This window comes from Mustela putorius, unplaced genomic scaffold (assembly GCF_011764305.1).
Source record: "Mustela putorius furo isolate JIRA1106 unplaced genomic scaffold, ASM1176430v1.1 tig00537227_pilon_pilon_pilon, whole genome shotgun sequence".
Lineage (NCBI taxonomy): Eukaryota > Metazoa > Chordata > Mammalia > Carnivora > Mustelidae > Mustela > Mustela putorius.
This window is the reverse complement of record NW_025422368.1, coordinates 9,146,970-9,172,684: the sequence shown is the minus strand read 5'-3', so window position 1 is coordinate 9,172,684 and position 25,715 is coordinate 9,146,970. Positions and strand designations below refer to the sequence as shown.

Genomic DNA, 25,715 nt, shown 5'->3' with positions numbered 1-25,715 from the left:
ATTCCAGAGGAATACAGAGGAAATAGCAACTGTCTGAAAACAGAGATGGGATGAGAATGGAAAATGCACGGAAGATGGCTTCAATATTAAAAGCTAGTATCTCCAGAACAGGAAATACGGAGTATTAAAAAGGCAGTGAAACAATATAGACACAGTATGAATTTCCCTGCCTCACTTCTTCCCTCGTCAGCTGTGTCTTCTGTGCTCCCAGTATACTTCACTTTTTAGTTCAGCCATGAACACCCATGTGTTCTGTTAGTTTACTTCTGGGAGCTCAGTGTAACACCCCACTCCCCAAGTCAAGCACTGACTTCAGTGTCTACCAATCCTTTTTCTCAATCCTGTCTCTAATCACTAAGTAGCTGTATAACCAGGTAACTCAGTTAATATGTACCTCAATTTTCTCATCAGAACAAAGAGAACTATTAGAATTGGTTTTATTTTTTTTTAAGATCTTAGTTATTTATTTGACAGAGAGAGATCACAAGTAGGCAGAGATGCAGGCAGAGGGAGAAGGGGAAGCAGGCTCCCGGGCTGAAAAGAGAGCCCGATGCAGGGCTCGATCCTAGGACCCCGAGATCATGACCTGAGCCAAAGGCAGAGGCTTGACCCACTGAGCCACCCAGGCGCCCCTAGAATTGGTTTTTTTAAAGCAAAAGAGGTAACACATATAATGTCTTATAGAGTACCTGGCTTAATTTAAATTTATTAATTACAGACTTAATAAACATGCTATTCCTATACTGTTCTTTTAGAAGATTGTGGTGTAATTCTGATAATATGTGAAGAATCCGAGAATCCCTGACACACAGTAGGTGTGCAGTGTGATGAAATCAGTGTTCATTAAGACCTTATAACTAAGAGCAATCTTAATTTTACATTTTCAGTCACAGTATCAAAGGTGGAACTACACTAAAATTCAGCACTGTGCTGTAGTATACCCCTTTCTGAGAGCAATTTGGCAACACTATCCAAAATTTAAAACGTGCATATCAGAAATTCAGTGTAATCGCATACACAAAAAAGAGAGCAAAGTCACAAAGGGTGCTCCATAAAATTGTTTCTAACAGCCAAAACCTGCACATAATTTCAATGTCCATCACCACGGGAACATGATATAACCATTATAAAACAAATAAGACATTAAGGTATACCTTCAATTTATTCAGTAGACTGGAGATGTAGAACAGTTTACAGAATATACTTCATGTGGTGGAGAACAATCTGTGAAACCTGTTTGCCCAGAAACTTAGTAAGCATTCTTGTAAATGCACTGAAGATTTAGGAGATATACAGACCTTTTTGAGAGTTCTCTCTGGACAGAGAAATCAGCTTAGGAAAACAATGGAATTTTACATTAAATATAATTGAATTTTTTAAATTATATATTAATTGTATATATAATCACATTTAAAATTCTTCTATGGGGAAATAAAAAACTGGCCAGATAATCTACTTCTAGGAATTACTCCCCAGAGAGTAATCTGAAAAAGGATACATCATTTTATATACAAAGATATTCAAATCAGTCTTATGCATGTTAGCACTATTTTTATTTTACTAATTTATTTATATTAGTAAAAACAACTTCATACCCAACAGCAGAAGGCTGGTTTAAGTAATGGTACAATATGTACCAGAATACTATATAGCCATTAAAAATGATGCTATAGAATTTTTATTAAAATGAAAACTTCTGAGGGTGGTTGGGTTATGGACATTGGGGAAGGTATGTGCTATGATGAGTGCTGTGAAGTGTATAAACCTGGTGATTCACAGACCTGTACCCCTGTGGCTAATAATACATTATATGTTTATAGAAAAATTAAAAATGAAAAAAATTAAAACTTCTAAATATACCATTAAGTGAAAAGGACAAGTTATCTCATAGTTATGGGCAATTTGAGCAGCACTGTTACCTTTAAATGGTAGGATTACAGGTGGTTTTTCTCCTTTTGTTTTTCAGTTTCTTCCCTCGTCTACAAATTTTTCTAAAATAAAGTTTTCCTAATTTCCTACAATAATTTTGTAATTAGGAAAAAATGCTATTAAAATATATGCTTATAGCTGACTCCAAGCTTGCTTTACAACTTGGAATTAATGTAACTATGGTGCTAGTTACTTTGGTACAAATCCAAGAAATACTTCAATATGGGTTTGGAAGGAGATATAATGAGGCAAAAGTCACCATTTCCCAAGAATCTTAATAATAAAATGTTAAAGACACTTCTTTGTTTATCAAAAGAATTTATTAGAAAATATTACATACTACATATCTGTTTAAGAGCATTGTTTCAGTAGACAGCACTCCATCCTCATAGTACAAACAACATCTCGTGGACGGGGGGTTGGGCAACCACTGTGATTATGATGCTACATCTCTTGGATGGAACATTCAAACAGTACACACTGTGGCCATTTAAAGGAAGATAATGGAGAAAATGTGGTAATTACCAGGAAAAAAAAAATCACAAAACTTTTGGAATGTTAAAGTAATAAGTAACTACTTTTAGTCTCAAAATTCTAGGCATCACTACAGCCTCAATCATTGGTCAATGTGACTATTAAGTTAATGGGACCAAGGATTCAAAGGTTAAGTTAATACTGAATCTTAGTAAGTAATGAGAAATCTGTAACCCCACAAAATGTTTTTAAGTTTGTGCACATGCAAAACTAATGAAAATTTCTGAAAAAAGCAAGAATGGGGAATGTTAAAGCATTGTTTTTTGAACATAAAGCATGCACTTTCTAATACATTCTTAAGTATTTCTAAGTTTTAAAAGTCTGAATTCTAATCCAGTAACATTCTTCATTAGGATTTTGAATGCAGTGTAACCAAGTACCCCAAAGCAGATATGGAATACACCCTTGTTATTTTCAAGAAAGGTGGAAATAATTCACGGCACTGCTACCAAAGATGTGAAACTTTAACTCTGGACCATACCACCTAGTTTTTTCTTCAAAACTTTTAAACATGTTTGTAAAGCTAAATGGTAGAAACAAACTGGAAAATGTAACCCTACTCCAAACATCACTGAAAGAAAATGTAGAAGTATGCCCTGTGTGATTAATCATCTTAGGCAATCTGCTACAAAATTTTCAAAGTGTGAACCTGCTTTAACTGAAAATACATTGAAAGTTCACACCACTGTTTCTAGAGTTCAAAACAAACAAATGAGGAGGTGTGTGTTGATATTTAAAACAGTCTTAATATTTTATTAGAAGAAATATACTTCCAAACTTCGTTCCCCTTCGTATCTAAACACAAATTTTAATTAAAAATATATATATAAATCAGTAGAATATCATATTACAAATGCCCAGAAATGCAGAATAAAGATCAAGAACTGCTTGGAAATATTTCTAACACTTTTGGGGATTACACTCATAATCTAATGAAGATTATGAACTAACACAATCATTATTGGGGCCAACAATTCAAAATATTTGCCTTATCAAAGCTAGCACCAAGAAAGTATTATGCACATAAACTTAAGAAACAGATCATCTTTACTTCAGAAAAGCACAGTCCTACGGAGTATTGCTCTCTAGGTTAGCTAGTTAAGGGTCAATCAGTCTCACTGAGGCATACATCTATCTGAGCCATTAACATCTTATCCGAATAGCTTTCCCATTATTTGGTATCTACTGAAAACTGTTACTGGAATGAAAGATAGTTTATCATGGATATAACTCATGTTTTCTTCTAAGATGCCAATTAAAATAGTGGCTCTCTAATTAAAATAGTGGCTCTCTAATGCTTTGAACTTACCTTTTGTAAAAATTAATATATTCTAATATTGTAAAAAAGATAGTCAAATCCCTAGTCCCTGAAAACCTAACCAAGACCCCATTATTTAATTCCTTTCTCTTTCCAAAACACAGGTTTTAATGTCTACAATTTTGCAACATGGTTAATAGCTACCATATGGTCACCTAATTAACACTTTATTCACTGTAAAGTATTTGGAGACTTCTCAAGTGTGAAAAGAATTTCATTAGTGATTAGACAGATGAGCAAGTTTCATAATTCTACCTTCCTCCCAAGGAAGGGAGGGTCACTACTCCACAGCAACTCCCCAGTTGGCACAAATAAGTTATCATTTCTCTGACAGGTAGAAGATATCATGAAATAACATAATTTTTACAAAGACAACACTTTTTCCAAACTAGTCTTCTAAATTCAACAGTTTTAGACTTCCAAAGTTGTAAATCTAGCAAATCAAACTGCTTCATCTCAGTTGGGGGGAAAAAAGGCACAAAAGAAAAACAAGCAGCATAACCTTTATTTGGTGATACAATAACCGTGTTCCAAAGTTCTGAACACTGAATTTTACTCATGTGATAATTTGTTTTCTATCTAGGCAATTTATTCAGATGTGTGCTTTAAAAATACACATTAGGAACCCTGCAATTGGTATATTCTGTTATTAGAAATATTTTTCATGGTAATACATTATTTAACTTTCTATAATTAGAGGGAAAAATCAGAGATCATACTTTATTTTTAGCCTGACAGAATAAATGTATTATATATATCTTTTCCAAAACCAGTGCACTTAGAAGACTCTAATTTATGCACTCCACTGTTCAAATCAAAAAGCTGTACATCTTCCAGTATCCACACTATAACACAGTCTTAGTAAAAATGCACACTCCTTTAACCCCTTTACTTTCCCTTGAATTTGCTTTTATTTTGGGGAGGAGGAAAGGAGAAAGAAGTTGCAGTGCAGAACTATATTTATTTAGAACAAAACTTTATATTCTACATTAAAAAAAATAATTTTATCAAAACCAAATTTCAATCACAGTTATGATCTTCAGTTAAAGGTACATGTTGAAATTGCACTTTGCAGATATCTTGATAGTGTCCTTTATAGTGCTCCCCATTTCAACCTATGTTTTTTTCGGTGGACACAGGTTCTTCCAGAGTTTTCTTTTGGCTTCCCTTCCGTGAATATTTGTATTTGTCTACATAGGCTTTAACCAGATTTGCCACTTTAGTAGAATTTACTTCTCCACTCTTACTATGACAAACCTATGAAAAAAGGAGGGGGAATATTTTTCTCATACTTAAAAGGATTACAGCAAAATGGAAAGCTTTTTGAAAACCCCCCAAAAGATAATCAGATTTTTTTCTTAAGTTTCATATCTCATGTGAACTTATTCAAAAGGTAAAAAAGTAGACAAGAATTAGAAGTTAGTGCTTATTATTTTAATTAGCCTTAAACATTCCTTTATTAAAATAGAGGTGATTCAAACAATACATACATAACTCTGCTAAAGTTGGAACTTACTTTATCTACTGCTTTCCGTACAATCTCTTTATATTCTTCCTTGGTGATATCTTTATTTTGGTAAAATGGCTTAATGGCCAATTTTACCTCCTGTGCTGCTTTTTCTTGGATCTGTAATTTCTGGTAAAAGGAAAAAGTATAATTATTCTTTGCCCAATCACGTACTTTCAAAAAATGTCTTTAAAAATATAATACTGAAAACACTACACTTCTACATTGTTGCAAGAATTCTTCAAATATTGGTGCCATAAATATAAAAGTTATTTATTAACACATATACCAAACATTTCTAAAACTAATCATGAAAAACTACCAGTAACTCATTGGACACCAACATTATCTAGACAGAACCCTTCAAATAACACTGGAATTTAAGATTATCAACATAAATTCCCTTTACCAATTATACAAAACAAAACTTATATTTTCATCTTTATCATATACAGAATATGTAGGTTGCTCTCAACCTTGAACTTGCCTTGTCTGTCTTCGAGCTATCTGCGCTGGCTTCCACTGTAACACTTACTTTGCTTTCTGTCAATTTTACAGCAGCATTAGAGGATTTGCTGTGACTTGATGACGAAGTATTACCAGAACTTGGTCCCTGAACTGTTCCCAAATTTCCTGGGGCTGCTGTTGGAGCAGGCAAGACCGGTGTACTCATGTTGTTACTTACATGAGAAGCACTAGGAATACCCTGTTTTAAAGAGTTATCATCAGTTAATGAGTTACTTGTTTTCAATAGAAGTCTTTTAGTCATTTATTAAGAAATAACAAAAAAATTCAAAGTGAGTCAACCTCAGTACTTAGGGAAAATTCTTATTTCGGGTCATGTATATCCAAAGGACTCCGAAGAAAAATGAGTAACATTCTTAAATAGAGATCTATGTAAATATGTTAAGTGACTTTTAAATTACACCTGCAAATTGTCATGTTCTGACTACAAAACAAGAAGGAAACGAACAGCATTTAAAGAATAGTATCTCTCCTGAGAGGCTCTTTATGAAAATTAACTAAAGTACTACCCCCACTTTAACGATGGAGGGAAAGGAGACAGTGACATCAAATGGCCTGCAGAGAGCGGACAGGAAAAAAACGGAAAAAAAAAAAAAAAAAAAAAAAAAAAGATAAGAGATCCCAAATTCTGGAATCCTATCCCCTTATCTTCCAACTATAAACTGCTGTTAGGATTCTAGAATTTGTGAAATGTAGGCACAGAACTATAATGAACACTATGTTTACAAACTATTGTCCAAATTTTCTATATGCCTCCAAGTCACTTCTTTCTTTTTAGCGGGGTAAACTCAGTGAAAACGAAACACTGATGGTAACAGATAATGAACAGCTTTATTTGGCATTTGTCCCAACAAGACAGTATTAAGTTTCATCACCAGTTCCCACCCCCTTAAAAGTCCAATAAATTGGAAAATTATTTTAAAGCACCCACCAGCTGATTCTAATTTGGCTCGTAATTTGGTCTTAACTTGAAAAAGCAAATCTGTTTGGACATCAACCACAGTATATATGTAGCTTAGATCTGACGATATGCATTCAATTCATTTTCTTATTTGAGGGGTGGGAGGTTTGAGGAAGGACAGTGAAGGAGGCTATGAAGGTTTCCCATAAACCTAATCAAACAAATGTTCCGGATGCCAGAAAGCCCTTTCTTGCCCATCTGTCCCTAACAGCTAAATGTTTATAATGGTTATGTTGATTAAACTTTAGATGCTAAAAACATACCTGCAGTTGCTTTCCATCTGGCTGTGAAGCAATGTAGCTGACTTGTTGGGATGGTGGGGGAGGGGGTGGTGGCGGTGGGAGTCCCTGAGATACACTGGTAGGAGCAGCCACCTGCACGAGAGGCACGCCTGTGTGCAGATGCAAGGGTAGCGGAGGATGAATGTTAAATGGATTGCGCTGGATGTTCATCAAAGGAGCATGAACACCCACTGGGTATGGGAAGATGTTCACAGGCTGTTGTGCATTCATCTGTGGCTGCATTACATTCATTTGTGGTTGCATCATATTTATCGGTAGCTGAGAACCATCTCCATGTTGGTTTGTTTGGTCTTTTAGGTTAGAATCTATCAAAAGAAAAAAAGACTTGTGAAATAAAATCATGTTGCAAACTTCTTTAGCCAGAGAAGCAAAGAACCACTGGTTATAGTAAGGTTAAATAGCAATGAACAGACTCAGAACACCTAAACGAATCTCAGATCATTTAGTCTAATCCTATCATTTCTAAATTATGTGGACTGATTTTCTAACTAAAAACCATTTAGAATTATTTTTAAGAATAAGTTCACATAACAACATCTGTCAACATTAGCAAAGAATCAGTACCTCAAGAAATCTGCTAAAGAAATAATCCTATAAAATTTAATTAGAATACTAAATTAGAAGGTTAATCACTTTTTTTAAAATCTTCAACAGCTTTTTTCTTAGAATGCTCTTCACAAGAAAAGCCAAAGAAAAGTAAATCATTATTAGAAGAGTAACTTATTTATATGACTAATCATCAAAAAAATCCAAATGCTCACATCTGAGATAAATGAAATAGAAGTTATATCCTGCACAAGAACATCTCAAATTCTTCTATTTTAACATCTCAAATTCTTCTATTTTAACAAACTGTACTTACAGTACGTAAGTCTTTGGCAAGGTGGGGGGGTGACGCACAGGTGAAAAATGCAGTAAATGCTGATGTGTATATATATTTATATAATGCAAAGTGACTTATTAAACGGGGATTCAATTTAACATTATAAAACTATAAACATGGATCATTGCAATTCATATAAATGTTAAACTTATAATCTCCTTCTTTAAATAAAACAGTATTACTCAATAAGCAGAACATGTTACCTTGTTCAGTTGTTTCCTCCTCTTGTCTCATCCATCCAGACTGCGGGCCTGAAGAATTTCTCCCTCGTCGTGAATAATAGTTTTGTACATCTGCTGGTAGAGTCTTTCTCACAGCCCAACTAGATGCAGATGTCCACCCAGATCTATCTGCCGGTGTATCAAATGAAAACTCCTGTTGCTCATTTTTCCGCTTATAGGGTTGCTGTTCCACAAACTTGAAAGACTCATTCCCTGAACTATTTGAATTCCCTGAGAGGGGTTTTCGGTTTTGCCACCTATTTTCATTTTGATCTGTATAGGCAAAACCACCTCTGTAAGTGCCTCTGCCACGGTTACCTCTACCACGGTTAGACATCCAACCTGAACCAAAGTTTTTATTCCAAGAATTCCCTGAATTTTCATTTCTGTTTTCTTCCCAGTGAGAATCTTTTAACTTGTCTGGATTCCTGGTCCTTGGATCAGGCCCAGAGTTTATTTTTTCTGTTACCCAGCTGGGACAGTCATTTCTATGTTTGTCAGCAGAATTTGGATCATCAGCACCTGGACTGTCATTTTTTTCTTTTCTTGTATTTTCATTCTGTTTCTCTATGTCATTCTTTCTGTACCGATCATTTCCTCGTGGACACCTCCAACCATCATTTGTCCATCTTTCCTTCCAGCGGGGAGAGTAAGTGTCTCTGTCAGTTCTGCCAAATGATGAACTCTTAATTTTTGTTCTAGATCTTGATGGTGACCTAGAACGAGATCTGGATCTAGACCATCTTCTGGTTCTCCTTTCTCGATCTCGATCTCGATCTCTCCTTGGCCCATCTCTATCACTTTCTCTTTCTCTGCTCCGGGACCTGGATTTTTCCCTTGGGGAAGAATCTTTCACTCTTGACTGAGATCTTCTGTTTTCTCTAGAAGTGTCTCTTTTTGGGGAGAGTGATACAGATCTTTTGACTTCCCTTGTACTATCTCTTTTTGGAGATCGAGACTGAGATTGTCTCCTTTCTCTTGCGATATCCTGTTTTGGGGACGGAGAACGAGATTTTCTACGTCCTCTTGCAGATTCTTTCTTGGGAGACAGTGAGAGAGACTTCCTGCTTTCTTTTCCAGTTTCTCTTTTGGGAGATGGAGACTGAGACCGCTTCCTTTCTTGTGCAGTATCTTTGTTGGGAGACCAAGTTGTAGATGGGGAGTGAAATCTAGATCTTCGGGTACGAGGCTTTTTGGCTTTCTCTGCCACATCTACAGGGCTTTCAGATGGTTGAGATACAGTTTCAGCATTTCCATTTGCAGGATCAGAAGATGGCATATTATTTTGAGAACTGTGCTCCATAGAATCTGCATTCAATTGTTTAGTATCAGCATTTACAGAAGGTTCAACTTCAGATTCATTCTGGTCACTGCAAAGTGAATCACATTCCATAGGTATCATTTCATTATTGTCCTCACTAAAAGGCTTCTGAATTTGTTCAATGTGTGTATTAGGCAATTCTGCAGATCCGGAATGTTCAATAGGAGATTCAGTCTTTTCTAATTTGTCTAATTCGGTGTTAAGATTATTTTTTAATAAATTATTTTCAGAGTCTTGAATACTACTGGAATTTTCATTCTCTGAAGTATCACATGCTGCAATTATTTCTACATCTTCAGTTTCAACATGCCCAAGCAACTGAACCTCTGAGCGCTCTATGGATATTCTGTCCACTGTTTGCATAATTTTACCCTCAGAAGATTCTAATTTGGGGCTTTCTACAAGCTGTTCTGTTTTTACTATTGAATCTTTATGATCAGTAATTTCTGCCACAGGACTCTCCATAACTTTTTCTTCATTAACCACGGACTCTGCATTCTCTGGTAACTCACCTAAGCTTGGTACAGATTCATCTACTTCAACTTCAGATCCTGAACAAGTAAGAAGATCATCTGAACAATGATCTGTACATTTATCCACCTTTACCTCTGATTCTGAAAGTCCAGATGTTTGGTCTTGATTTCCTAGTTGATCACCTTCTTTTCCAGAAATATTTTTAGGGGTCTCACTTTCTAACCATAAAATATTAGCTTCTATACTTGTATTCTCAACTTTTTGAATGTCCTCTTCCTCTCCAACTAGTACAGGAGGATCTTGAACATGAGACTCCGAATATGAAGATTCCACTGCTTCCTCTGTATCATGGTTCTCAGTATGTTCCTCACTTTCTTCTACGTGCTCATTGCAACTTCTCAAGTCATTAACAGACTCATTTTCTACACCTGCCTGCACAGTACAACTGTTACTACTTTCTGCATCTGATTGGTGCTCTTTCTCTAACACAGGTGGTGTGTCAGATTCTGCTGTTTCTTCATCTACTGAATCACTGGAAGATGATTTTTCAGGGGCAGATACAGAGCTCCGAAGTTTCTTTTTCAACAAAGGTGGTTTTCTTCCTCTTCTTACAGACTTCCGTTTTGGAGCCTGTCTTGTTTGCTTTTCTGATGCACCCGAAGAGGAAACACTTACAGATGGATTGTTGTTATCTGGGGCATCACATCCAGAATTATTTGATACTGGCGATTTCTGAGCCTGACTGACTGTTTCAGCTCTCGTATTACGTGTTGATCTCCTTGTAGGAGTTGTTGCTGCAGGTTTTCGTCTTGTTCCTCTGGTGTTTGATGTACCAGAAGTCTGCTTCTTCTCTTCTCCTTCTTGAGTATGTGCTAATGCATATCCCTTGCAGGAGGTACCTAATAATACATACATTTTAAAAAGTAAAAAGTATATGTTTCAATAAATGAGAAGCCTTTGGCTTCAGGTTGTGTTAGCATAAATGTCTGTAACAAAGTGAAACAAAATATACTTATGAATCAAGTTATGAATAAATGCATAGCTACTAACATCTAAGTAACAGCAGGTATTTATCAGGTTATTTTAATGCTACTGAAATGAATTATCACAAGATTTGAATTCTTGTGGGCAATCTATAGGAAAACCAGAAGAAAATATGTTTGGTTTGATAAATACCACTGTGTTATGAATAGGTAATACCTAGGCAAAAAAAAGAGAAAACAAGTTATCCACAAATATAAAGACTGACACTATTTGTTCATAATTAGTAGATGTAACCTCTAAAGATCTATATTTTGAAAGCTAAAGCCCTAAACAGAAGGGATACTTCTAGCCAGTTTCTCAAATATTTGATGATGTAATTTCTTAAGTAAAAAAGATTTTCTACTTGGAACAATCTAAAAGTCAAGTCGCTACCCAAATATTTACAGAAGTATCTAGGACTTACTATCTTTACCTTATTTTATAGTTTTCTAAGTCATGAACACTCACTGGATACTGAAAGAAACTAGTAATAATTTTCTAAAGACTAGAAAAACATTACACAAACTTTACCAAAATTTTCTAAAGATATGGTACTTGTTGGAAAAATAGTTCTTGGCAACACAGAAGAGATGAGAGGAAGTACTTGTGTTTCAATATTCCAGGGTATAAAACCAATTCTGAAAATTTAAAACAAAACAAAAAAAGACATTTTGTTTAAATGGTTTAAAAAGTTACACCAACAATTTAAAATTACTACTTTCCCAAATCAGGTTAGCAACTTTAAAATACTGTATACTTAAATTAGTTTTTGCCAAAATAACTGAAAATGTAAATTCCAGGTTACTCATGTTCAAAGATGGCTACCAACTGACTATATAGAAAAAACCCTTAAAAGCATATTTTTCTGATAAATTAAGGGCAAAAGGAGACCAAGGGCAACTTCATATATAATACATGTTTCTCTTTTAAATAATTTAATGTAATATTTTGCCAAGAATTTTTTTTAGTTTCTGCTTTTTTACCTTCATTCTAAAAAAATTCAATTTGGAAAATAAAATGTATAGATAAATAAAATGCACAGATTTTAAGTGCACAGCTTGATGACACCTGACTGATGTATAGATCTGTGTAACCACCACAACCCCCAACCACCAAAAGGTGATTTCATGCCCTTTGTGCTACGCACGCCCCTTTCTGGGCAACCAAAGGAAAATTTAGCCAAGTTAATCAAATCAAGGTCTTAAGAAATCAGCAAGGTTAAAGAGTAATCAGTTCATGAATAAATAATTTAACATAACTTGGAAATAGAATTGTATCACTTGAATTTGAAGCATGTCATACATACATGAGTTATGTTTTCACATTTGTTTTATAACACGTATCAAAAGCAAAAACATCAAAATAAATACATTTTTTAAAAAGAAAAAAAAAGGACTGATTTCTGTTGTTCTATTATATTATGACATTCCTCAATCTAAGAATAATGGCTCTTCAAAGCTCCCAATGTCCCTATTAAGTTTCTACAACCAAACCCAATTCACTCTTAGCTTTTTTCTGATTCGTATTTGTTCAGTTCAGATCGCCTAATAAAAAGAAGAAAACCTACTTTATCCCAATGAAATCTGTAGTAAAAGCAGAAAAGCTTCAAAAACAATGTGCAACTACACATACGCAAAAATATTTGAGAGCTCATATATCTGGACTTCCTAATTTCACTTGTATTTATATTCCACGGTCATTCCTACAGGGAAGGCCTCTATATTACAGTGTTATATATGCAGAACTATATTACAGTGTTACATAAGATAAAGTTATAATGTTACAGGAATGACAGTGGCAAGGACCTCAATCAATCATTTTGTAGGAAGTTAATTTAAGTATATATATTTATAAAACACCTAGCAACTTGACAGTAGCTATAGGACTTAAACTAAGAAAGAAAGGACTACATTATAGAAAATCATGAATGCCAGGTCAGAGTATAAAGACTTAGTCAAATAAATTTTAGAGAAATCTTTTGGAGAGGGGAAATGTCGTGACCAAAGAAGTAGTGTGTCCGCTAAGAGCACACAGGTTAAGATTCAAATGAGTGAAACAACAGAAAGATGACAGATCCAAATGCCATTACTAACAATGAATCTTATCATCTTGGTGCTCTCCCTTTTATTTATTTATTTTTTAATTTTAATTTTTTAAATTTAAATTTAATTATCCAACATATAGCATATATCATTACTTCTTTTTAAAGATTTTATTTGGGGCGCCTGGGTGGCTCAGTGGGGTATAAAGCCTCTGCCTTTGGCTCGGATCATGATCCCAGGGTCCTGGGATTGAACACCACATCGTACTACTTGCTCAGTAAGGAGCCTGCTTCCTCCTCTTCTCTCTCTCTGCCTGCCTCTCCGCCTACTTGTGATCTCTATTCATCAAATAAATAAGTAAAATCTTTAAAAAATTTAAAAAAAAATAAAAAATAAGGATTTTATTTATTTGACAGCCAGAGACACAGTGAGAAAAGGAACACAAGCAGGGAGAGTGGGAGAGGGAGAAGCAGGCTGCCCGTTGAGCAGAGAGAGCCAGATGCGCAGCTGGATCCCAGGACCCTGGGATCATGACCTGAGCCGAAGGCAGACGCCCAACAACTAAGCCACCCAGGCACCCCCACATCATTAGCTTTTGACATAATGTTCAGTGACTCATTATTTGCATGTAATACCCAGTGCCCATCACATCACGTACCCTCCTTAACACCCATCACCCAGTTACCCCCTTCCCCACCCACCTCCCTTTCCACAACTGTTTCTGGGATTCAAGAGTCTTCCTTTTAAATGACCCAAGTATCTACATTTATTAAACAGATTAAAAAAGGTATTTTTCAAGGGATTCTTTAAATACCAATCCTCTTTAGGCAGTTGAGACACCAAATTTAATTTGCATAAAACTTTCTTAGAAACACAACTATTGATTAAGATACCTGTTACTTAAGTATTAATGACACCTTCTGCTTACGTTAGCATGTAAACACTTTGGTAAAAAAAAAATTTTTTTACCTTCCACTTCCAGGTGACGTATGAGGAAACCATGACAAGTCCAATTCCTGCCTCTTCTGTCTAATCAATGCACTCATTTCATTGATTTCTATAAATTCTGTACTAAAAGATAAATTTTAGACCCTCATCAGAATTCCAAATATTAAGTTCAGCGTAATACTTGTGTTAAATCATGATAGCAAAAATTTTGTACCTAGCATTATAAACCACATTTAAAACAGACTTCTATTTCAATATGAACTCATTACTAATTGTAAAATTTATTACAAATCAAAATTCTGTTTATCTGATTCATAAAAACAATGCTTGAATTTGTATCTTGAAGTGACAGAATTTTTAACAAGTCAATTCAGAATAAACCCTTATTACTGAGAGAAAAAAGCAACACTGTTTTCTATCCCATGAACCAAAGCTGCAGCCAGCAGTCCCAGCAGAAATTGTATTTGCAGTAGTTTTCCATCTGAAACGAAGTGTAAGACAAAGGAAAAAATAAAGAAAGATACAGGTCCTATAACCAAAAATGGGTAGAGTTCAGCTTTCCAAAAGCTACTTAGATGTAATTGTTATCTTTGGTAACCTTTGCCAAGCTCTAAAATTAAATCATGCAAACCTGACCTGTCTCGTTCATTCAACTAAAGCAGGTGATTTTAAAACCCCAACTTAGAGGTGCCTGAGTGGCTCAGTGGGTTAAAGCCTCTGCCTTTGGCTCAGGTCATGATCCCAGGGTCCTGGGATCGAGCCCCACATCGGGCTCTCTGCTTCTCAGGGAGCCTGCTTCCTCCTCTCTCCCTCTCTGCCTACTTATGATCTCTGTCAAGCAAATAAATAAAATCTTAAAAAAATATATTAATAAAAATAAAACCCCAACTTAACCTTCAAATTCCACAAATATTTTACTTAGTATCTACATGCCAGTCAATACAGATTCAAGGATGACTGGTTCTACTCTAAAAGGGTTCTGCTTGATTACAATTTAACAAGTAGCTTACTTCTCCATCACGTAAAAAGCCAGTGTAGAACAATTTATTATTAATGAAGACAAAACCCACTAGATCATGGGCAGTCACTGCATGCTACAGAGGGTCATAAAACAGGTTTCCTCTTTACCAGAACTAGTTTATTTTCCAAAAGAAACAAAACCAAGGAACAAGATGGGCTTTCATATTTGAGCCAGAACTTTTTTTTACCAAAAGTTAATTATAATAATGAAACATCAAGTACAAACACATAAATTAAAATAGAAAATACTAACCAGTAAGTTCTACAGGTGAAAGATTCTCCAGTGTGACTACTAGAAGAAAACATATTGGAGAAAAAATTTCTGAAGCACTGACTGGTACACTGATTTGATCTTCGAGGCTAGAAAAGTAAAAAGAAGTTAGTGAAACAGCAAACAATAAAACCTCCATGATAACTAATAGTTATATTAAATGTTTTGATATAGCCAAGCTATAGTTAGGTAATAAACCACCACAGAATGTTATTATCTAAAAGTTATTCTTTATTTCAACAAACCTTATTTGTTTTTATTGTTGCATTTTTCTTTCCTTCCATTTCACTGTGTGTAGAATTTCCTGTACAAAGACACAAAATGACTGTTACCTTGCCTTAATTTTTATTTTTTTAAGATGTTATTTATTTATTTTAGAGACAACATGCACGCAGCAGGGGTAGGGGCAGAGGAAGAGGGAGAGAATCTCAAGCAGACTCCAGGCCCAACGCAGGGCCCTTCACAGGGCTCAATCTCACGACCCTGAGATCATGACCTGAGCTGAAACCAAGAGTTGGATGCTTACCTAATGAGCCAACCAGGTGCCCCTCACTTTTTATTTCACAAGGTTGTACCCTACTACTCGTCCTGCCCTGCTCCCTCTCTCTTGAAAAACAAACAAAAACAATAAAAACCAAACCCAACCAAACCCAAAACCAAAACAAACCAACCAACCAACCAACCAACCAACCAACCAACCAAAGGAGTGCCTGGGTGGCTCAGTCAGTTAAACATCCGACTCTTGATTCCTGCTCAGGTCATGAACTAAGGGTGGTGAGACTGAACCCTGTGTTGGGTTCTGTGCTGGATGTGGTGCCTGTTTCAGATTCTCTCTCCCTTTGCCCCTCCCCAAACCCCATTCTCTCTAATTAAATAAATAAATAGTAAAAAAAAAATTTTAACAAGGTTGTAAAGCAGTACTGACACTGGCATATACTGGCATACTGATAAAGTTAAAATATGTAGAAAAGTTGCATTTAAAATAATAGTACTTGCATTTTATAACTTTTTCAAATGCTGATTTTATCTTGTTAAGCTGCAGATACAAAGAAAATTTAAAAAGCCACAAAAACAGAAAATTGGTATGAAACATGTGCAAATACTATGCTCAGAGCATGAGTATTAAAATTCTTGTCAACATTTTCTGGCAGCCTATGTAAACTTACACTACTTTGTTACAAAAAATATATACAAGATGTTAAATTACATAATATCAGTAATGCACTGAATATAACCTTCCCTGCTGTAACTTAAAAACCAGCAACTGTTAACTCACCTCAAGCAGAACTGACCAGAGGAACTGGGGCCATGAGCCCGTAAATTATCATTTAGCTACTGGTACCAATGTCAAGTACCCTCCTTTCTCCTCAAACTTTAAAAGTAGGAAGGACACATAGCTTTCCGTTAGAGCAATGCTTCTGGCTGCACTGCTCATGGTGGGTGTTTTGTGTTTTTTTTGGTCTTACCTGTTGTATCAGGACATTTATTTCTATGGATATATACTTCCAGGTTAAGGAAGATAAAGGACAGTTTCTGCTAATCACAAAAATTGTGTTAGCATCTTTACAGATTACTGCTGTTAGTTCTTCTTTACCATGGACCCTGTGTGATTAGTCTTCTTTGCCTATCAGGGCATTTGTTGCCTGCAATAATCCGCTGCTGCTACTGTTGTCACTGCTCTCTCCTCAAGAACTCTATAAAGTGCACAGTGCAAATGACAATAGATCTTTCGATCTTCTGCCTTGCTTGCCTCATAAAGGACCTACTGACCTTGTTAAAATAAATCACTCTAACGAGGAGGCCTGTTTGCTGCTACTTGTAAGACCATATGTATTTGGGGTTTCTTCAGTCAGTCCAGTTGGTAATAGGTTACATTCTGCTTAAGAGCATACTAATTTCCTTTTAAGCTACCATACAACAGCTGTTTGGTTTCCTGCTATTATCCATCCTTCACACATGTCCCACCCAGAAGTGTTCTAACAAATGTAATTTCAACAATGGGGAAAGAGGTACTGGCTGAGTTCCAGAAACTTATTTTCTTACTCTTCAACGTATATTTAAAAGATAATACTAATTTTATTTATAAGTAAAATTTTATTTATTTATTGGAGAAAGAGATGAGCAGAGGGAGAGGAAAAGTAGACTCCACTAAGTGAAGAGGCTAATGCGGGGCTCAATCCAAGGACCCCCGAGATCATGACCTAAGCCAAAATAGGACACTTAACCAACTGAGCCACCGAGGCACCCCAGTACTGATTTTTTTTTTAAAAAGATTTTATCTGTTTATTTGACACAGAAAGAGAGATCACAAGTAGGCAGAGAGACAGACAGAGAAAGAGGGGAAAGCAGGCTCCCCATTGAGCAGAGAGCCCAATGCGGGGCTCGATCCCAGGACCCTGAGACCATGACCTGAGCAGAAGGCAGAGGCTTAAAACACTGAGCCACCCAGGTGCCCCTAATACTGATTTTTTAAACTGTGCATCAAGCCAGGAATAAAATGTGTGATATCCAGTCACATTCTTAGAAGTTTAACTATTTCTTTCAGCTAGGCACAGAAGTGCTATTATAGTTGAACAGTGTACAACCAGTACCTAAGGGTACTGAGTTATTTTCACTCAAGTTTCATTCACTTAACACTTCTAAGATTGTAAAGTTTACACAGCACTCCCTCACTTGAAAACCTATCTCAGGAAGCCACCATTAGAGAATGCTCTCTATGCAAAAAACTGCTTGTTTTCTGGCCAGACGCTAAATGAAAATTTGGTTCAAAAGGTATTCCAACTATCTTTGGGTAATTCTCAGGTAATTACTGAGCAGCTCCAATAACAATCTCAAAAATACTCAATACTGGTGGATATGCCTAAATTGTGATCAAAGACCATTTCACAAATCCACCCTACTAATCTAACTGCCTTTGGACAGCAATGATAGGCCTTTATATTGCATTTTTTATCAAAGTAATGCATGTACAAACTTCAAGAAATCAAACAGCACAACAGCAAACTACAGAAATTCCTGTTCCCTGAAAGCACTCATCAAATCCCTTAACTGTTTCTTCTAATATTTGCTTCTTTATTTCTAAATAACAAGCTTATACTACTCTACCTGACTTTTTCTGGTTTCAGATATTTTCTAATTTTTTTTTACTATAGAAGATAAAGACTTTTCTCTTACACCACTACCCTATCTACCTGCTTAGCTGCTGCTTCCACCAAATGTTCTTTTTGATATATCAAAAGCAATATTACATTACTATAACTATATAAACATTTTTCACAGCTGAACCATATACTACATTATGATTATTTTTCTTACACAACTGCTTGCTTTTCCTAGGGTTAACTACTTTGTTTTCTCTTTTCCTTTTTTCTCTTTATTACCTATAATTAATTTATAGCTAACTCTTCAACAAAAGTATCAATCTCCTCTTACTATACGCAAACACATCATCTCATCCACAAACTCTGCTTCCCACTCTCACGGAAATGGTACTCCTCTGTCCCACTCTAGTCTGAACTGGTAACCCTCTAAAAGTAGTTTAACAGTCATTCAGAACTATCCTCTATCAACATCCTGATAATCCCATTTACCTTTTCCCTAGGTCAGAACTCATTTTTTTTTTCTCATTAAACTTTTGTTTTAATGGGTCTCAAAATTCTGTGACAGATTTTTGGTCAAGTTGTTTCCATTAAAAAGTACTGATTTTAAAAACTAATAACTTAAAACTGCCACACACACAAAAAAACAAATGGTCCACAAAACATTCTCCTTTCCTTCTGAAGGTTTTACGATGCATTGTTATCATTAACCAGTCTTTTACTATTAAACTTAAATGGCCAATTGACACAAACAGTTCTGAGACCGTTCTTCCACCACTGATTAAGACTGGGGTGGCAGGTATTGGGGATAATATTCATTTAGCCTTCTGAGCTTTCTGGGCAGACTTGGTGACCTTGCCAGCTCCAGCTGCCTTCTTGTCCACTGCTTTGATGACACCCACAGCAACCGTCTGTCTCATGTCACGAACAGCGAAACGGCCCAGAGGAGGATAGTCAGAGAAGCTCTCAACACACATAGGCTTGCCAGGAACCATATCAACAATGGCAGCGTCACCAGATTTCAAGAACTTGGGACCATCTTCCAGCTTTTTTCCAGAACAACGATCTATCTTCTCCTTCAGCTCAGCAAACTTGCAAGCAATGTGAGCTGTGTGACAATCCAGCACAGGTGCATATCCAGCACTAATTTGGCCTGGATGGTTCAGGATAATCACCTGAGCTGTGAAGCCAGCTGCTTCCATTGGTGGGTCATTTTTGCTGTCACCAGCCACATTGCCACGACGAACATCTTTGACAGATACGTTCTTTTTTTTTTTTTTTTTAAAAGACTTTATTTATTTATTTGACAGAGAGAGATCACAAGTAGGCAGAGAGGCAGACAGAGAGAGAGAGAGGAGGAAACAGGCTCCCTGCTGAGCAGAGAGCCCGATGCGGGACTCGATCCCAGGACCCTGAGATCATGACCTGAGCCGAAGGCAGCAGCTTAACCCACTGAGCCACCCAGGCGCCCTGACAGATACGTTCTTGACATTGAAGCCCACATTGTCCCCAGGAAGAGCCTCACTCAAAGCTTCATGGTGCATTTCAACAGACTTGACTTCAGTTGTAACATTGACTGGAGCAAAAGTGACCACCATGCCAGGCTTAAGAACACCAGTCTCCACTCAGCCCACAGGGACAGTAACAATACCACCAATTTTGTAGACGTCCTGGAGAGGCAGACGCAAGGGCTTGTCAGTTGGACGAGTTGGTGGCAGAATGCAATCCAGAGCTTCAAGCAGTGTGGTTCCACTAGCATTCCCATCTTTACAGGTGACTTTCCATCCCTTGAACCAAGGCATATTAGCACTTGGCTCCAGCATGTTGTCACCATTCCAACCAGAAATTGGCACAAATGCTACTGTGTCGAGGTTGTAGCCAATTTTCTTAATGTAGGTGCTGACTTCCTTAACGATTTCCTCGTATCTCTTCTGGCTGTAGGGTGGCTCAGTGGAATCCATTTTGTTAACACCAACAATTAATTGTTTTACACCCAGTGTGTAAGCCAGAAGGGCATGCTCACGGGTCTGCCCGTTCTTGGAGATACCGGCTTCAAATTCACCAACACCAGCAGCAACAATCAGGACAGCACAGTCAGCCTGGGATGTGCCTGTAATCATGTTTTTGATAAAGTCTCTGTGTCCTGGAGCATCAATGATGGTCACGTAATACTTGCTGGTCTCGAATTTCCACAGGGAGATATCAATGGTGATACCACGTTCACGTTCAGCTTTCAGTTTATCCAAGACCCAGGCGTACTTGAAGGAGCCTTTTCCCCATCTCAGCAGCCTCCTTCTCGAATTTTTCGATAGTTCTTTTGTCGATCCCACCACATTTGTAGATCAGATGACCAGTAGTGGTAGACTTGCCCGAATCTACGTGTCCGATGACAACAATGTTGATATGAGTCTTTTCCTTCCCCATTCTGGTTTAGGATGAGCGGTGGTTTTCACGACACCTGTGTTCTGGCGGCAAACCCGTTGTGAAAAAGCCAGAACTCATTTTTTAAATCCCTAGGTCAGAACTCATTTTTTGGAACAATGTTCACTACTATCTTATTTAGTGAAGCAAGGGCTCTTACATGTTTGACAATGTCTATTCTACCCTAACACCTGATTGACAGTTTAACAGGGTTTACAATGTCCTGGTTTAGCCATTATTTTCCCCAGAATTTTCAAGACATTGCTCCAGTGCTCCATCCATTGTTGATAACATTCTTTTATACATAGTCTTGTTTTCTCTCTCTAGAACCTCTTAGGATCTTGTTATCTGCAGAGTTCTAGAATTTTATGAAGCACTTTAGTTCTTTCCTTATTTACCAGGTGTTGGGTTATTTCTTTATTCAGATACTCATACCCAGCAACTCTGGGGAAATTTTCCTTTGTAGTACCTTGGTAACTTTCTGCCTTTTGGCTTGTTTTCTTTCTGAAATATTATTAGTCTGTACTGAACCTTACAGACTAATACCCTACCATATTGTCAACTTTTCATCTCACCTTCTCAGTTTTCTCAATTTATTCTCTATCCCTGTTGAATTTTTAAAATTTCTACTATAACATTTTTGGTTTCCAAGTTGCCTTTTTTCAGTCTTTCTTGTGTCAATGATGAACTATCCCTTATCTCGTGAATATTAATTTTTAAAGTTTCCTTTCCCAGCACTTGGTTTATTCTATCCAGTTCCTTTTGTCTCTGTTTTGACCTCTCTTATATTGGAGGTTCCCCACAAATACCCAGTGACCCATGATTTTTGAGACACTAAAATACTGACTGAAAATCTTGAGAACAGGTGGTCAGAGCGTTTCAACTAACGGGTTTCACTTTAAGCTGATCAAGCAGGGATCTGGCTATTTCATTCAGAGACTCCCAAATATTAGAATCTCAACTCTTTTGTCTTAGATAAGATGCCTCCTATTTCTAATTTAGCAATAAGCAAGAGTGCAAGTGCCATGGGTAGAGAATTAGAGGCTTTAATATTTGATTTAATTTCCCTCTTTACTGTTGTTTCCTCAACCCTCACTTGTGCCAGAATTTAATCTGATTTAACCACTCACTCTATGGAGGAAACATCCAGTCTTTGCCTGGCGGGACTCCACCCCTACCCTCTTCCGCTAAAACTCTGCAGGATAAAGTTGCTAAAACTCTGCAGGATAAAGTTCTTTAAAACACTTCAACCGTGGTGCCTGGGTGGTTCAGGAATTAAGCCTCTACCTTCCGGCTCTGGTCATATTCTCAGGGTCCTGGGATCAAGCTCAACATAGGGCTCTCCCTGCTTAGCGGGGTGCCTGCTTCTCCCACCCCCCCCCCCGCCTATTTGTGATCTCTGTCAAATAAATAAATAAGTCTTTAAAACACTTTAACCAAGGGGTGCCTGGGTGGTTCAGTTGTTTGATGTCTGCCTTCAGCTCTAGTCATGGTCCCAGAGTCCTGGGATTGAGCCCTGTATCAGGCTTCCTGCCAAGCTTTTCCCTCTCCCACTCCCCCTGCTTGTGTTTCCCCTCTTGCTGTGTCTCTCTCTGTCAAATAAACAAAATCTTTAAAACAAACAAACAAACAAACAAACACTTTAACCAGTTCTGGTTTTTGGCATCACCCATATCCCTGCCTTCTAGATAATGGAGGTCCTCAGACCCAAGTCTGCCTAAGGTTCTATGGTATGTAAACTGATTTTTAATTAATTCCATGCTCCCCATGAAAGGTTCAGCTATCTGCTTAGACAATTTTTTTTTCTTTAAATAAACTCTATTGGCAACACAGGGCTTGAACTCGTGACCCTAAGAGTCACATGCTCTACTCCCTGAGCCAGCCAGGCACCCCATCTGTTAAGACAATTTACCATTCGCCTCACACAATCACTTTCAAGTTTTGTGGACATCTCTTATTTGCTGTCTCTTCTCCCTTGTTCTCTGGATTTGTGGCTTAATTTTTTTTTTTCTTTTCATTCTTTTGTTATCATTTTAGTAGGGTTCTTGGAAGGTTTAGGGAATTAAACAGGTCCCATGTTTGTCAATCTGCTATGCTTAGCTAGAAGGTTGTCTTGTTTGAATTCAGCACATCCTAAACATGTATCATGAAATACTAATGCCAAAAGATGTTTCATGAAAACATCTTTTCTACAATACAAACAAGTATGAAAAAGGCTTTTAACTTAGAGCCCATTATTTGGCAGGTACCCAATTACAGCTTGATTAATTGATTCCAAAGTTAATAAAGCCATAATTAAATGCTCTAGCATGTACTTCAAGAAGCACTCCATTAAGAAATGCCTAAATAAAAAAGGGATACTTTTTATAAACTGCACCAATTATAAACTATTAGTCCAAACAAAAGATTAATGTTTATTCCAAGTACATAAATGACTTAAAAAAAGAAAAAAAGTATGACAACTCAGTTACCTAGTGAGAGTTAAAAAAAGTAATATTTCCTCAACAAATCTGCCAAAGGTATGCTATCTAACCTTTCCCAGTATCTTCAAGTGAGGCACCAGTATTTTCATCATATGAAGAAACTAAATTAAACAATTTACCTAATTTTACTACAGTCACAGATGATTTAATGGAAAAACCAGTACAAAGGCCAAGTGGCCCAACTCCCAATAAAATCTATTAGGCCTTCTACAATTTTAACTAATGTATAATTTCTAATTCAGATAAAAGAATTTCAGTTTCATATGCTCTGTTAATTAGTTTGAGTAGTGTATAACATAAAGATAAATAACTTCAGGCATAAAGCCATACATAAATGTTCAAAGAACAGTCCCTTCCTGCTTCAAAAAACTTTAAGAAATGAAAGAAGTACACTAAGCTGCTTCTAAAATCTACTTAAGCAGTCCTAGGTAAAGAAAAAAGGTTTTCTCAAAAAGTTTTTTATAAAAAGAAATTTAAATCATCCTTAGGACACAATGGCTCCTGTTCAATGTAACAGGTTAAGTAAATAAAGATATATTTAATATGCATAACTTGCCACTAACTTTACCTTCACCTTAACTTAATCTCTTCATTCTTTGCTCAGTCATCAAGTGGTTAAATTTAAGGGTCCAAGGTTGCTTTTCTCCTGTATAAAGGTTCATTTCTACCCTAAACTTTGGGACAATTACAAGTAATAATTTACAGATTCTCTCAGTGTCTTCTAAGGAGGCAGTCTGTTAATTAAAAAAAAAAAAAACTAAAAAATCTCATGCAGAATATGAAAAAAAAATTTTTTTTGAAATTTTAACATTTAACCTTTTAATTTAGTACAACCAATGAAAACACACATCAGAAGGAATGTTACCAGCAAAGAGCAGTGATCGCACTGGAGCACTATTAGATGCTAGGGGCTCTCTCTGTTATTGCTTCATACTGAATGAAGGGAGGGCTGCTGAGTCACTTTCCTTTTTTTTTTTAAATCAAAATTCAATTAATTAACATAGTGTATTACTGTATTACTGTACAGTTCAGTGACAGTACTTTTAGTATTAGTGTATTACTGTAGAGGTCAGTAATACATCAGTTGTATATAACACCCATTGCTCATTACATCAGGTACCCTCCTTAATGCCCATCACCCAGTTGTCCCATTCCCCATCCCTCTCCGTCCCAGTAACCCTCAGTTTGTTTCCTATGATTAAGAGTGTCTTATGGTGGGATGCCTGGGTGGCTCAGTTGGTTAAGCAGCTGCCTTCGGCTTGGGTCATGATCCCAGCGTCCTGGGATCGAGTCCCACATCGGGCTCCTTGCTCAGCAGGGAGCCTGCTTCTCCCTCTGCCTCTGCCTGCCATTCTGTCTGCCTGTGCTCGCTCTCTCTCCCTCTCTCTCTGATAAATAAAAAAAAAATTAAAAAAAAAAAAGTGTCTTATGGTTTGTCTCCCTCTGATTTCATCTTGTTTTATTTTTTCCTCTCTTCCCTTATGCTCCTGTTTTGTTTCTTAAATTCCACATATTGAGTGAAATCATATAATTGCCTTTCTCGGATTGACTTATTTCATTAAGCAAATACCCATCCACATTACTGCAAATGGCAAGATTTCATTTTTTTGATGGCTGAGTATTTTCCATTGTATATATACACCACATCTTCTTCATCCATTTATCCACTGATGGACATCTGTGCTCTTTCCACAGTTTGGCTATTGTGGACATTGCAGCTATAAGCATTGGGTGCAGGTACCCCTTCAGATCACTACATTTGTATCTTTGGGATAAGCAGTGCAATTGCTGGGTCATAGCTCTATTTTTAACTTTTTGAGGAACCTCCATACTGTTTTCCAGAGTGGCTGTACCAACTTGCATTCCCACAAACAGTATAAGAGGGAGGAAAGTGAAAACTAAAGGTTAAAAACTCTTTAATGTTCTATTCCTATAGGTATGGTTTATAAACTAGTCTGGGAAAAAAAAAAAAAAAAAGACTGATAACACATTTCTGAAAGGTAAGGCAAAATAATCAAGGTTAATTGATCTATCAAGTAGAAAACAGATATGATGCTATCAAAATGACAGTTAATTTTATATTATTTTTTAGCTCAAAAGTACATCCAAATAAGACCCATCAAAATAAGATAATAATCTGAGTTATAAAAACTACAGACAACCATAAAGTGAAAGGCTTAAGATGGGTAACATTACTAATAGCATGCTTTAATATTTCTGTGTGGTGGGAAGAGATACCAGATACGGAGTCTGAAGACTAATCAAATTCTGGCTGGTCCAACTGTGAGCTGTGTGATCCTGGCTAAGATACCGAGCTTTTTAAAACTGTCTTAAAGTTTACAATTATTAATGATTTTGAACATTACATGAAGTACAAAAAATGACACCTACAGAGCAGACTTGACTAATGTTAAATTTAGCCATTTTTATTTAA

General features: G+C 36.6%; 1 protein-coding gene and 1 pseudogene across 10 annotated transcripts in view; both read right to left on the bottom strand.

Moving 5' to 3' along the window:
- Window positions 1–2,230: 2,230 nt before the first annotated feature.
- SCAF11 (SR-related CTD associated factor 11) overlaps window positions 2,231–25,715 on the bottom strand; it is a 79,470-nt gene continuing 55,985 nt past the window's right edge. For 9 of the 10 annotated variants that reach the window (XM_045073206.1, XM_045073207.1, XM_013062995.2 and 6 more), the window contains 9 exons: window positions 15,525–15,583; window positions 15,262–15,368; window positions 14,010–14,111; window positions 11,530–11,636; window positions 8,163–10,874; window positions 7,038–7,381; window positions 5,776–5,994; window positions 5,298–5,417; window positions 2,231–5,038 (listed from right to left, as the gene is read on the bottom strand). In XM_045073206.1, the coding sequence (XP_044929141.1) occupies window positions 4,892–5,038; window positions 5,298–5,417; window positions 5,776–5,994; window positions 7,038–7,381; window positions 8,163–10,874; window positions 11,530–11,636; window positions 14,010–14,111; window positions 15,262–15,368; window positions 15,525–15,583 (3,917 nt within the window). In that variant the 3' untranslated portion in view covers window positions 2,231–4,891. The remainder of the gene's footprint in view (window positions 5,039–5,297; window positions 5,418–5,775; window positions 5,995–7,037; window positions 7,382–8,162; window positions 10,875–11,529; window positions 11,637–14,009; window positions 14,112–15,261; window positions 15,369–15,524; window positions 15,584–25,715) is intronic. The other variant, XM_004765584.3, reaches the window with a different exon arrangement.
- Window positions 19,078–20,890, bottom strand: LOC123389993 (annotated as a pseudogene).